Source organism: Nannobrachium achirus (assembly GCF_963921795.1).
Source record: "Nannobrachium achirus genome assembly, chromosome: 12".
Classification (NCBI taxonomy): domain Eukaryota; kingdom Metazoa; phylum Chordata; class Actinopteri; order Myctophiformes; family Myctophidae; genus Nannobrachium; species Nannobrachium achirus.
The window spans coordinates 42,734,436-42,747,169 of record NC_137832.1 but is presented as its reverse complement, the minus strand read 5'-3'; the positions used below and the strand labels follow the sequence as shown (position 1 = coordinate 42,747,169).

Genomic DNA, 12,734 nt, shown 5'->3' with positions numbered 1-12,734 from the left:
ACCAATCTTACCCCAATTGGCCAAAGGGGGGCGCTATATCATTTTGAGCAGTTTGTGAAACGCTTAAACCTGTTTGGATTTTTTTTTTGCAATTTGCATGAAACATTCTACACACAATCTAAGGACCTTTATCTAATATGCCTATGAAGTGCACACACACAAAAAAAAAAATAATAATGAATATAGCTGCAAGCAGCGATAAAGTGGCCAAAGCCAAAAACACCTCAAATCATGAACACAGCCTGCAATGTGCGTGAAATCTTGCAAGCACATTCCCAATAGGTCAAGGAACAGATACCACCCTTCTTACATTGGCCTGTTATAGCGCCACCAGCAGGTCAACTTTTGCACAACACATTTTTGGAACAAAATGGACCAATCTTTGACGTCAGTAACGTCAAAGAGAGCACTGCCTGCGATCTTGACATTTTGTACTTTAATAGCCATTGTTTTCTGGCTTGAAGCGAGCCCACAATTGTTTCGAAGGAACAATATTTTTCTAGTGACAATATCTAACCGTCATATCAAGTTCTCCTCAAAACTTCGGTTCCTTTCTACTCCTACATACTTAGTGAGAAAATGAAAATAAAAACATCAATGTGTTCAGCTTACAGTGGCGAAGTGTGCTATTATTTTTTACAGCAATCGGCCAAATGGTGGCGCTGTAGGAAGCCTTCGAAAGTGCGATCTTTGAACAGGTATAGCTCATGCTGTGTTATACGTACAGCCATGAAACCTGTATACACTTATGCGTCTCCTCATGCCGAACAACTTTTACCCTCTAACTTTTGACCTCTGACCTTTAGGTCTCCCACAATTTGGAATTAAATGAAAAACAGTAAAAATCTATCTCCTCCTGGGATTTTTGCATAACGCGCACGAAACTTTTTTCACATGAACTTTGGACCAATACGGTCAAACTAGTCTCGGCGGATTTCTTTTAAAGTGAAATATAATTTTTTAATAATTCAATCAATATTGCGGTTTTATGCAAATTATTCTTCGGCCTCTAAATCATACATGCAAAGTTACACGTTCATGGCATTTGGCAAAGATGTGGAGGGTTAGTCAAAGTATCACTGAAACCAATTTTATTCCAATCGGCCAAAGGGGGGCGCTATACGAAGCGTTTGAAAATCCAAACTTCAAACGGGCATAAGTCATGACTCGTTTCGTTTGAAGACATGCAACTTGTTACACGCGTGCTTTGACTCAAGCGGAAGACATCTGTGTCGTTGTTAAGTAAGCTCCGCCCTTTGATTTTCCGCCATTTTGAGCAGTTTGTAAAACGCGTAAACCCGCTTTTATTCTGGAATTTTCGCTCCACGTGCACAAAACTTTTTTTACGTGAACTTTGGACCGATATCTAAAGATCTGTCAGATTGGATTTCTTTAAACTTGAAACATGCTTTTTTAAATAAATTCAATGAATATTGCAGTTTTATGCAAATTATTCTTCTGCCTCTAAATCATACATGCAAAGTAACATGTTCATGGCATTTGGCAAAGATGTAGAGTGTTAGTCCAAATATCACTAAAACCAATCTTACCCCAATTGGCCAAAAGGGGGCGCTATATCATTTTGAGCAGTTTGTGAAACGCTTAAACCCGTTAGGATTTCTTTTTGCAATTTGCATGAAACATTCTACACACAATCTAAGGACCTTTATCTAATATGCCTATGAAGTGCACACACACAAAAAAAATAATAATAATGAATATAGCTGCAAGCAGCAATAAAGTGGCCAAAGCCAAAAACACCTCAAATCATGAACACAGCCTGCAATGTGCGTGAAATCTTGCAAGCACATTCCCAATAGGTCAAGGAACAGATACCACCCTTCTTACATTGGCCTGTTATAGCGCCACCAGCGGGTCAGCTTTTGCACAACACATTTTTGGAACAAAATGGACCAATCTTTGACGTCAGTAACGTCAAAGAGAGCACTGCCTGCGATCTTGACATTTTGTACTTTTATAGCCATTGTTTTCTGGCTTGAAGCGAGCCCACAATTGTTTCGAAGGAACAATATTTTTCTAGTGACAATATCTAACCGTCATATCAAGTTCTCCTCAAAACTTCGGTTCCTTTCTACTCCTACATACTTAGACAGAAAATGAAAATAAAAACATCAATGTGTTCAGCTTACAGTGGCGAAGTGTGCTATTATTTTTTACAGCAATCGGCCAAATGGTGGCGCTGTAGGAAGCCTTCGAAAGTGCGAACTTTGAACAGATAGAGCTCATGCTCTGTTATACGTACAGTCATGAAACCTGTATACACTTATGCGTCTCCTCATGCCGAACAACTTTTACGCTCTGACTTTTGACCTCTGACCTTTAGATCCCCCAGAATTTTGAATTATATAAAAAACAGTAAAAATCTATCTCCTCCTGGGATTTTTGCGTTACGCTTACAAAACTTTTTTCACATGAACTTTGGACCAATACGGTCAAACTAGTCTGGTCGGATTTCTTTTAAAGTGAAATATATTTTTTTAATGATTCAATCAATATTGCGGTTTTATGCAAATTATTCTTCGGCCTCTAAATCATACATGCAAAGTTACACGTTCATGGCATTTGGCAAAGATGTAGAGGGTTAGTCAAAGTATCATTGAAACCAATTTTATTCCAATCGGCCAAAGGGGGGCGCTATACGAAGCGTTTGAAAATTCAAACTTTAAACGGGCATAAGTCATGCCTCGTTTCGTTTGAAGACATGCAACTTGCTTACACGCGTGCTTTGACTCAAGCGGAAGACATCTGTGTCTTTGTTGAGTAAGCTCCGCCCTTAGTTTTTCTGCCATTTTGAGCAGTTTGTAAAACACTTAAACCCACTTTTATTCTGGAATGTTCGCGTCACGTGCACAAAACTTTTTTTACGTGAACTTTGGACCAATATCTAAAGATCTGTCAGATCGGATTTTTTTAAAATTTAAACATGCTTTTATTAATAAATTCAATGAATATTGCAGTTTTATGCAAATTATTCTTCTGCCTCTAAATCATACATGCAAAGTAACATATTCATGGCATTTGGCAAAGATGTAGAGTGTTATTCCAAATATCACTAAAACCAATCTTACCCCAATTGGCCAAAGGGGGGCGCTATATCATTTTGAGCAGTTTGTGAAACGCTTAAACCTGTTTTTATTCTAGGGTTCTTTTTTGCAATTTGCATGAAACATTCTACACACAATCGAAGGACCTTTATCTAACATGCCTATGAAGTGCACAATTTTTTTAAAATAATATTAATAATAATAAATATAGCTGCAAGCAGCGATAAAGTGGCCAAAAACACATCAAATCATGAACACAGCCTGCGATGTGCGTGAAATTTTGCAAGCACATTCCCACTAGGTCAAGGAACAGATGCCGCCCTTCTCACATTGGCCTGTTATAGCGCCACCAGCGGGTCAACTTTTGCATAACACATTTTTGGAACAAAATGCCTCAAATCACGCATGCAGCGTCCGATTGCGTCAGTAACGTCAAAGAGAGCAATGCCTGCGATCTTGACATTTTGTACTTTTATAGCCATTGTTTTCTGGCTTGAAGCGAGCCCACAATTGTTTCGAAGGAACAATATTTTCTAGTGAGAATATCTAACCGTCATATCAAGTTCTCCTCAAAACTTCGGTTCCTTTCTACTCCTACATACTTAGTGAGAAAATGAAAATAAAAACATCAATGTGTTCGGTTTACAGTGGCGAAGTGTGCTATTATTTTTTACAGCAATCGGCCAAATGGTGGCGCTGTAGGAAGCCTTCGAAAGTGCGAACTTTGAACAGGTATAGCTCATGCTCTGTTAAACGTACAGCCATGAAACCTGTATACACGTATGCGTCTCCTCATGCCAAACAACATTTATGCTCTGACTTTTGACCTTTGACCTTTAGATCCCCCAGAATTTTGAATAATATGAAAAACAGTAAAAATCTATCTCCTCCTGGGTTTTTTTCGTTACGCGCACGAAACTTTTTTCACATGAACTTTGGACCAATACGGTCAGATTGATCAACCAGATTTTTTTTAAAGTGAATCATTATTTTTTAATAATTCACTCAATATTGCAGTTTTATGCCAATAATTATTTTGCCTCTAAATCATACATACAAAGTCACACGTTCATGGCATTTGGTAAAGATGTAGAAGGTTAGTCAAAATATCACTGAAACCAATCTTACCCCAAATGGCCAAAGGGGGGCGCTTTATAATTTTGAGCAGTTTGTAAAACGCTTAAACCCGTTTTTATTCTAGGATTTTTTTTGCAATTTGCATGAAACATTCTACACGCAATCTAAGGACCTTTATCTAACATGCCTATGAAGTGCACACAAAAAAATTATAAAATAATAATAATAAATATAGCTGCAAGCAGCGATAAAGTGTCCAAAGCCAAAAACACCTCAAATCATGAACACAGCCTGGGATGCGCGTGAAATCTTGCAAGCACATTCCCAATAGGTCAAGGAACAGATACCAACCTTCTCACATTGGCCTGTTATAGCGCCACCAGCGGGTCAACTTTTGCACAACACATTTTTGGAACAAAATGGACCAATCTTTGACGTCAGTAACGTCAAAGAGAGCACTGCCTGCGATCTTGACATTTTGTGCTTTTATAGCCATTGTTTTCTGGCTTGAAGCGAGCCCACAATTGTTTCGAAGGAACAATATTTTTCTAGTTGTGGGCTCGCCTATAAGGCGAGCACACTTTAGATATTGTCATTATTTATCTATCAGTCAGTCAGACAGTAGACGGGAACTTCGGTTCCTTTCTACTCCTACATACTTAGTGAGAAAATGAAAATAAAAACATCAATGTGTTCAGTTTACAGTGGCGAAGTGCGCTATTATTTTTTATAGCAATCGGCCAAATGGTGGCGCTGCACGAAGCCTTCGAAAGTGCGAACTTTGAACAGGTATAGCTCATGCTGTGTTTGAGGTACAGGCATGAAACCTGTATACACGTATGCGTCTCCTCATGCCGAACAACTTTTAGCCTCTGACTTTTGACCTCTGACCTTTAGGTCTCCCACAATTCGGAATTATATGAAAAACAGTAAAAATCTATCTCCTCCTGGGATTTTCGCGTCAAGTGCACAAAACTTTTTTCACATAAACTTTGGACCAATACGGTCAGATTGATCAACCAGATTTTTTTTAAAGTGAAATATAATTTTTTAATAATTCAATCAATATTGCTGTTTTATGCAAATTATTCTTCGGCCTCTAAATCATACATGCAAAGTTACACGTTCATGGCATTTGGCAAACATGTAGAGGGTTAGTCAAAGTATCACTGAAACCAATCTTATTCCGATTGGCCAAAGGGGGGCGCTATACGAAGCGTCTGAAAATTCAAACTTCAAACGGGCATAAGTCATGACTCGTTTTGTTTGAAGACATGCAACTTGTTACACGCGTGCTTTGACTCAAGCGGAAGACATCTGTGTCGTTGTTAAGTAAGCTCCGCCCTTCAATTTTCCGCCATTTTGAGCAGTTTGTAAAACGCGTAAACCCGCTTTTATTCTGGAATTTTCGCGTCACGTGCACAAAACTTTTTTTACGTGAACTTTGGACCGATATCTAAAGATCTGTCAGATCGGATTTCTTTAACATTGAAACATGCTTTTTTAAATAATTCAAACAATATTGCATTTTTATGCAAATTATTCTTCTGCCTCTAAAACATACATGCAAAGTCACATTTTCATGACAAAATAGTGTAGAGGGTTAGTTCAAATATCACTGAAACCAATCTTACCCCAAATGGCCAAAGGGGGGCGCTATATAATTTTGAGCAGTTTGTAAAACGCTTAAACCCGTTTTTATTCTAGGATTTTTTTTGCAATTTGCATGAAACATTCTACACGCAATCTAAGGACCTTTATCTAACATGCCTATGAAGTGCACACAAAAAAATTATAAAATAATAATAATAAATATAGCTGCAAGCAGCGATAAAGTGTCCAAAGCCAAAAACACCTCAAATCATGAACAAAGCCTGGGATGTGCGTGAAATCTTGCAAGCACATTCCCAATAGGTCAAGGAACAGATATCAACCTTCTCACATTGGCCTGTTATAGCGCCACCAGCGGGTCAACTTTTGCACAACACATTTTTGGAACAAAATGGACAAACTTTGATGTCAGTAACGTCAAAGAGAGCACTGCCTGCGATCTTGACATTTTGTGCTTTTATAGCCATTGTTTTCTGGCTTGAAGCGAGCCCACAATTGTTTCGAAGGAACAATATTTTTCTAGTGAGAACTTGATATTGTCATATCAAGTTCTCCTCAAAACTTCGGTTCCTTTCTACTCCTACAAACTTAGTAAGAAAATGAAAATAAAAACATCAATGTGTTCAGTTTACAGTGGCGAAGTGTGCTATTATTTTCTATAGCAATCGGCCAAATGGTGGCGCTGTAGGAAGCCTTCGAAAGTGCGAACTTTGAACAGGTATAGCTCATGCTGTGTTATACATACAGCCATGAAACCTGTATACACTTATGCGTCTCCTCATGCCGAACAACTTTTACCCTCTAACTTTTGACCTCTGACCTTTAGGTCTCCCACAATTCGGAATTATATGAAAAACAGTAAAAATCTATCTCCTCCTGGGTTTTTTTCGTTACGCGCACGAAACTTTTTTCACATGAACTTTGGACCAATACGGTCAGATTGATCAACCAGATTTTTTTTAAAGTGAAATATAATTTTTTAATAGTTCAATCAATATTGCGGTTTCATGCAAATTATTCTTCGGCCTCTAAATCATACATGCAAAGTTACACGTTCATGGCATTTGGCAAAGATGTGGAGGGTTAGTCAAAGTATCACTGAAACCAATTTTATTCCAATCGGCCAAAGGGGGGCGCTATACGAAGCGTTTGAAAATTCAAACTTCAAACGGGCATAAGTCATGACTCGTTTTGGTTTGAAGACATGCAACTTGTTACACGCGTGCTTTGACTCGAGCGGAAGACATCTGTGTCGTTGTTAAGTAAGCTCCGCCCTTAAATTTTCCGCCATTTTGAGCAGTTTGTAAAACGCGTAAACCCGCTTTTATTCTGGAATTTTCGCTCCACGTGCACAAAACTTTTTTTACGTGAACTTTGGACCGATATCTAAAGATCTGTCAGATCGGATTTCTTTAAAATTGAAACATGCTTTTTTAAATAAATTCAATGAATATTGCAGTTTTATGCAAATTATTCTTCTGCCTCTAAATCATACATGCAAAGTAACATGTTCATGGCATTTGGCAAAGATGTAGAGTGTTAGTCCAAATATCACTAAAACCAATCTTACCCCAATTGGCCAAAGGGGGGCGCTATATCATTTTGAGCAGTTTGTGAAACGCTTAAACCCGTTAGGATTTTTTTTTGCAATTTGCATGAAACATTCTACACACAATCTAAGGACCTTTATCTAATATGCCTATGAAGTGCACACACACACAAAAAATAAAATAATAATGAATATAGCTGCAAGCAGCGATAAAGTGGCCAAAGCCAAAAACACCTCAAATCATGAACACAGCCTGCAATGTGCGTGAAATCTTGCAAGCACATTCCCAATAGGTCAAGGAACAGATACCACCCTTCTTACATTGGCCTGTTATAGCGCCACCAGCGGGTCAACTTTTGCACAACACATTTTTGGAACAAAATGGACCAATCTTTGACGTCAGTAACGTCAAAGAGAGCACTGCCTGCGATCTTGATATTTTGTACTTTCATAGCCATTGTTTTCTGGCTTGAAGCGAGCCCACAATTGTTACGAAGGAACAATATTTTTCTAGTTGTATTTACATATTGTACCGTATATATATAACTTGTGTGAGAGAAAGAGAAAGAGAAAGAGAGAGAGAGAGTGAGAGAATCAACCACGTATTTGTCATGCCCAAGGTTTGAAATAGGTGGTATGATAATAAGATTATCATCGTGATAAACCAAATATTATTTAGTCTATCACAAATAGGTTTATTTATTCACAAAGATGATGATAAAATAGAGAATAATATCAGAAAATGAAAAAATGTTCAAAAGGAAACACAGAAATTCCTCTGAAGCATCATGTTAATTTAAGGGCCAAACACAGCTGAGCTGACATGGTCTGTAAAATGGCAGACCGAGTTCTCTTTCTGGTTCCAGTGAAGATGGAGGAGCTAGGACAGAGCAGGCTGAGCACCTGAGATTCACCCTATGTTTTGATTTCTTTGAGCTTGTATAAACTCCAGGGTCTACCAAACCATCCGCACAGCAGTAACTGTGTATGCAGTGACACTTAAGCTTGCACTGATTGGTCAACTGGTACAGTATATAAAGCTGAGCTGACCAATCAGCACAAAGATGTCACCCCATTCACCCAGGGTACATAGAAGCTGGGTTTTTGAGAATACTGGGCATGAGGCCTATACTCTCAGATCTCCAAACAGGTATCTTTCAGTCAGCTAAGCACTAAGTATTTCTCATTATGGAATAGCTTTTATGTGGTATTATCTACAGTACTTGTATCGTAATGGAGTCGCCATGGATACAAATCACGCTAGTCATTCATCATCTGTACTTGATAATGTATATATATAACGTGTAAAATTGTTGACAGAAATGACAGAAGATCCCCCATTGACAGTACTGATTAGATAGATAGAAGTTATTGTCCATGCTTGTTCCCCTTATTCCAAGTCTCTGGCTGACGCCTTGTTCTAGGCTTTGGTTCAGCAGGCAAAGCTGGACCACGCAGAGGAGATCAGACAGGAGACGGAACTGCATGACAGGCTCGCTGCTGAGCGCGCTCAGAACAAATACAGGAAGCACTTTAAGAGCTGCCGAGAGGTTCTGGAGCAGATAGTGGACCTGGCCACCAAGGCCGGGGAATACCGGCTGCTCACTGGGAAGTACGTTCCACTCTCTCACACTTGGGATTCCCTTTGAGAAACACAATACTGTGTGTGTCTCGCACTGAAATGATCCGATCTACAAGCTCACAAGGGGTCGTGCTGCCACGCGTTGTGAGCTTGTACAACGGCTATTTTTGGTGAGAGACGTGATGGGCAAACAATTATAAATTAATATGACAGTTCTGACATTTTAAGTCTATGTCTATGTAACTGTGTCAGTTATAATAGGCAATGTACTGTAGTGTGTATAGTATTCATGGTTGAACTCAAATCAAAATCAAGCCCAGAAGTACAATAGCGTATTTATATCTTCACTTAAGAGATTTGTTTCCTTTTCAGTTACAAGGTTCATAGAGGAGGGGTACGCAACAAACAAACCCGTGGCCCCCCAAGGGTCATTGGGAGGGTTCCAGGGGGTCCTCTGTGAAATGATTGATACTACTGTAGATGGGAAGGAAATGCACCCTTACGAGTCTATAACTCATTAACACTGAGGGGTTTACAGTGTAGACTGGGGTCCCAGAAAAAAAAATCAAACAGGAAAGATGCTTAATTGTGTATTTCTCTTTCTCTCTTTTTCCTTACCTGTCTATTCTTTTCATAGTAATTAAGAACACATTTATGTAATCTTTGAGCAGTATTGTCAAACAGATGTTGTCTATGTAGTACAGTGAGTGCACTGGCTAGTCACTTGAAAGGAAAGACAATGTGTTAATATGAAATAAATATTGAGAATTACATATGATGTGAACTATTGACTAAAGGTCAAATAAAAATTTGAGAAATGCACCTTTCTGTCTGCTTCTTATGACCAAAGTCATCTTTATTACAAATTGCATCAGCTGTATAAATGCATTATAGATCTTTATACATGACAAGAAATGTACAGTATAAGGTAGAAGGTAGAGTATTCATTTCCTGCAGCTTCAGCATTATAATGAAGCATTTCTAATGAAGTAGCTACAGTTAGGGCTGCACAACAAATCTATTATATTGTTATTGGAACTACAGTAGATATCATCTGGGATTTGGGATAATTTGATATGTCACGTGTGATGTCTTTAAGATATTGTTTTAGTCACTTCTTTGTCTACAGTCACAGTGGAGAGAGGCAGGAAATACAGAGATTTAGAAAACCTCTGCCACCTGTAATTTATGATAAGTAATATAGTTAGATCTAATAATACACAGGTTAGATTTAATTAAGATTCAGACCAGAGCAAAACCCCATCTTGTGCAGATACTTTCATCCTGCAAATGACTTGATGAAGAATTACGTTGCAAATCAGTAAAAACAAAATCTATGTCAAATTGTTTTCGAGGTCTTTTTTTCACCACTTCATTTAAAGTTACTGAACCAATCTTCATCCCCTGTCCCATATTGTTTCTCAAACTGTGTCTAGTCTGATCCCTGGGAAGTTGATGAGCCAATGGAAGGAGTTGTTTCTCAGTGGTCTGTCTCTGTATGAAGATGAGCAGTCTGCATATGAACCTTCTGGCCCAGCAGACCCTCTAGAACGGGAGAGACAGGAGATACTGAACAGCCATGACTATGATGAGTACACTGTGAGTTGATATGGATGTAGGTCTGTCTGTGCGTGTGCGTATGTGTGTTGTTGTATTAAGGGATAGTTCACCAACAAAATGTTTTCTTTTTCCTATCGATTACTCACCCCATGGAGACTTTAATTCATGGATTTTTCCTTGCATTCCTAATCCAATCGTTTGTTGACCAGTAGTGGTTCCCTAAGCAGGCACAATGACCAGAAGTGGTTCCCTATGGAGACACACTCTTGTGTACAAATTATTGGCTTATGAATGCAAAAAAGAAGAAGAAAAAGAAACGAAATATCCGCCAATTCAAGTATCTATGGAGTAATCGTTAGTGTGTGTGCGCGACTGTGTGCGGGCTCCCGCACGAGCATGTGAGTATTGTCCCCATTAACTCTGACATCTGAAATGATGAGCCAAGTTTAGAAACAGGCCAGGTCAGATGTGAAAGTGGAGAATGAAAATGTAGCTTCCTTTGTGATTCCTGGTAGAGTTTTCATCCTCTAAGAGTGTACAGAAGGTTTCATGTGTACACTCTCTGAGTTACAAACTGATATATTAACACTACGAATGTTAGTGTTTGATTTGTTTCTCATGAAGCTGAGTACTGTTCACAGTCCTAAAAGGGCACAATGTTCATCCAAGAAGAAATTCTGCTGAGTCGTCTCTTCTGTCAGGTGACTGTTTTATCCTTCCTTCCTCCCTATTTTTCTCTCCCCTTCTACCCTTTCTTTCCGACGTTATCTGTCTGTTTTCAGAACATGGTGGGTGAGTGGTCTTGGCCAGAGGAAGCAGGGGAGGTCAGGTCTCCCCCGGTAAACAACAGGATTCTGGGACACATAGTCCAGCGGTTGAGGAGTATTGTCTGCCCCCCCACCAAGCTGGCTCCTCCCACTCCTTCCTTCCCTCGTTTCACCCTCAAGGCATGTGTCCTCGGCAAGGCCTTCTCTGGAAAGACCACTTGTCTGGCCAAGATTGCCCAAGGTACAGTATGTACCTGTGCTCTCAACCAAAAAAACACGTACGTACACACACACACACACACACACACACACACACGCACACACACACACACACACACACACACACACACACACACACACACACACACACACACACACACACACACACACACACACACAGTACACACACGTTGCTTGTGTGTGCCTATTTTATCCTGATTCCTGTTCTCCTCCCCAGTGCATGGTATCCATGTGCTGTCTGCTAACACACTCATCCAGGAGGCTCTGGCATCTTTCCAGAATGGAGAGGAGGTTTGTTTCTCAACACTCTTATTACGTTTTTGGGCAGTTTAATCTTATCTATTGTCTTGTTCAGTGTGCTATAAACATTTTTTTATAAGGAAGAGGGTTGCACAAAGAATTAAGTTTATTTAATTTAATTATGCCATTCCACTGAGGAAGGACAGACATTATACGTTTCTCATTTCTCAAAGGACCCTTAAATTGACGGCCAAAAACTATTTCCCTTTTACAATATCTACAGGTTGCAGACAGCAGTGAGCTGCACTCAAGTAAGTACATAGAACAGCAGGCTGAGGAGCCAACATACACTGCTATCAGACAAGAAATACACAAGCAGTGATTCTATTCTATTCTGTTCTGTTCTGTTCTATTCTCAGGGTTCCCACGGTCATGAAATTCCTGGAAATGTTTTGAAATCTGAAAAATATTTTTCCAGTACTGGAAAAGTTTTGGAATTTATCAAGGGTCCTGGAAGGTCCTGGAAAAAAAAGCTATGCATTGTCTTTGGTTATTGATTTTGTTAATACCTCTGAAATGACAAATTAAACATGGGCCAAATTGTCAAATATTAGAGGAAATTGTGAAAATAGCCGATCTACATGCTCACAACGCCTCGCAACGTGAGGCGTTGTGAGCATGTAGATCTGCTATTTTCACAATAGAAACGTGTTATACAAAATCCGTCAACTCTTAGTGCTCGTCAGGGTGCCGGGTCCCCAGTTCAAATATGATTATTTTGGGGGTCACAGCCTGAAAAGGTTGAGAACCACTGTCATACACTACCTGTCTTTAGGCATTGCGCATAGGAGTAAGCGACTTGTTATTGAGCTGAATTATTGTTATATAGTCCTGGAAATTGGGTTAAATATTCTGGAAAAGTTTTGGAAAGGTTTTGGAAATTAATTGGTAAAAATGTGTGGGAACCCTGTATTCTGTTCTGTTCTATTCTGTTCGATTCGATTCGATTCGATTCGATTCGATTCTATGTAGAACAAATGAGT

General features: G+C 39.2%; 1 protein-coding gene across 1 annotated transcript in view; it reads left to right on the top strand.

Moving 5' to 3' along the window:
- LOC308295596 (uncharacterized protein) overlaps window positions 1-12,734 on the top strand; it is a gene marked incomplete at both ends in the record, with an annotated part of 88,175 nt that overhangs the window by 30,590 nt on the left and 44,851 nt on the right. Inside the window, 3 exons of the mRNA XM_080738647.1 lie at window positions 8,727-8,914; window positions 10,321-10,483; window positions 11,227-11,452. Coding sequence (XP_080594773.1) covers window positions 8,727-8,914; window positions 10,321-10,483; window positions 11,227-11,452 — 577 coding nt within the window. The remainder of the gene's footprint in view (window positions 1-8,726; window positions 8,915-10,320; window positions 10,484-11,226; window positions 11,453-12,734) is intronic.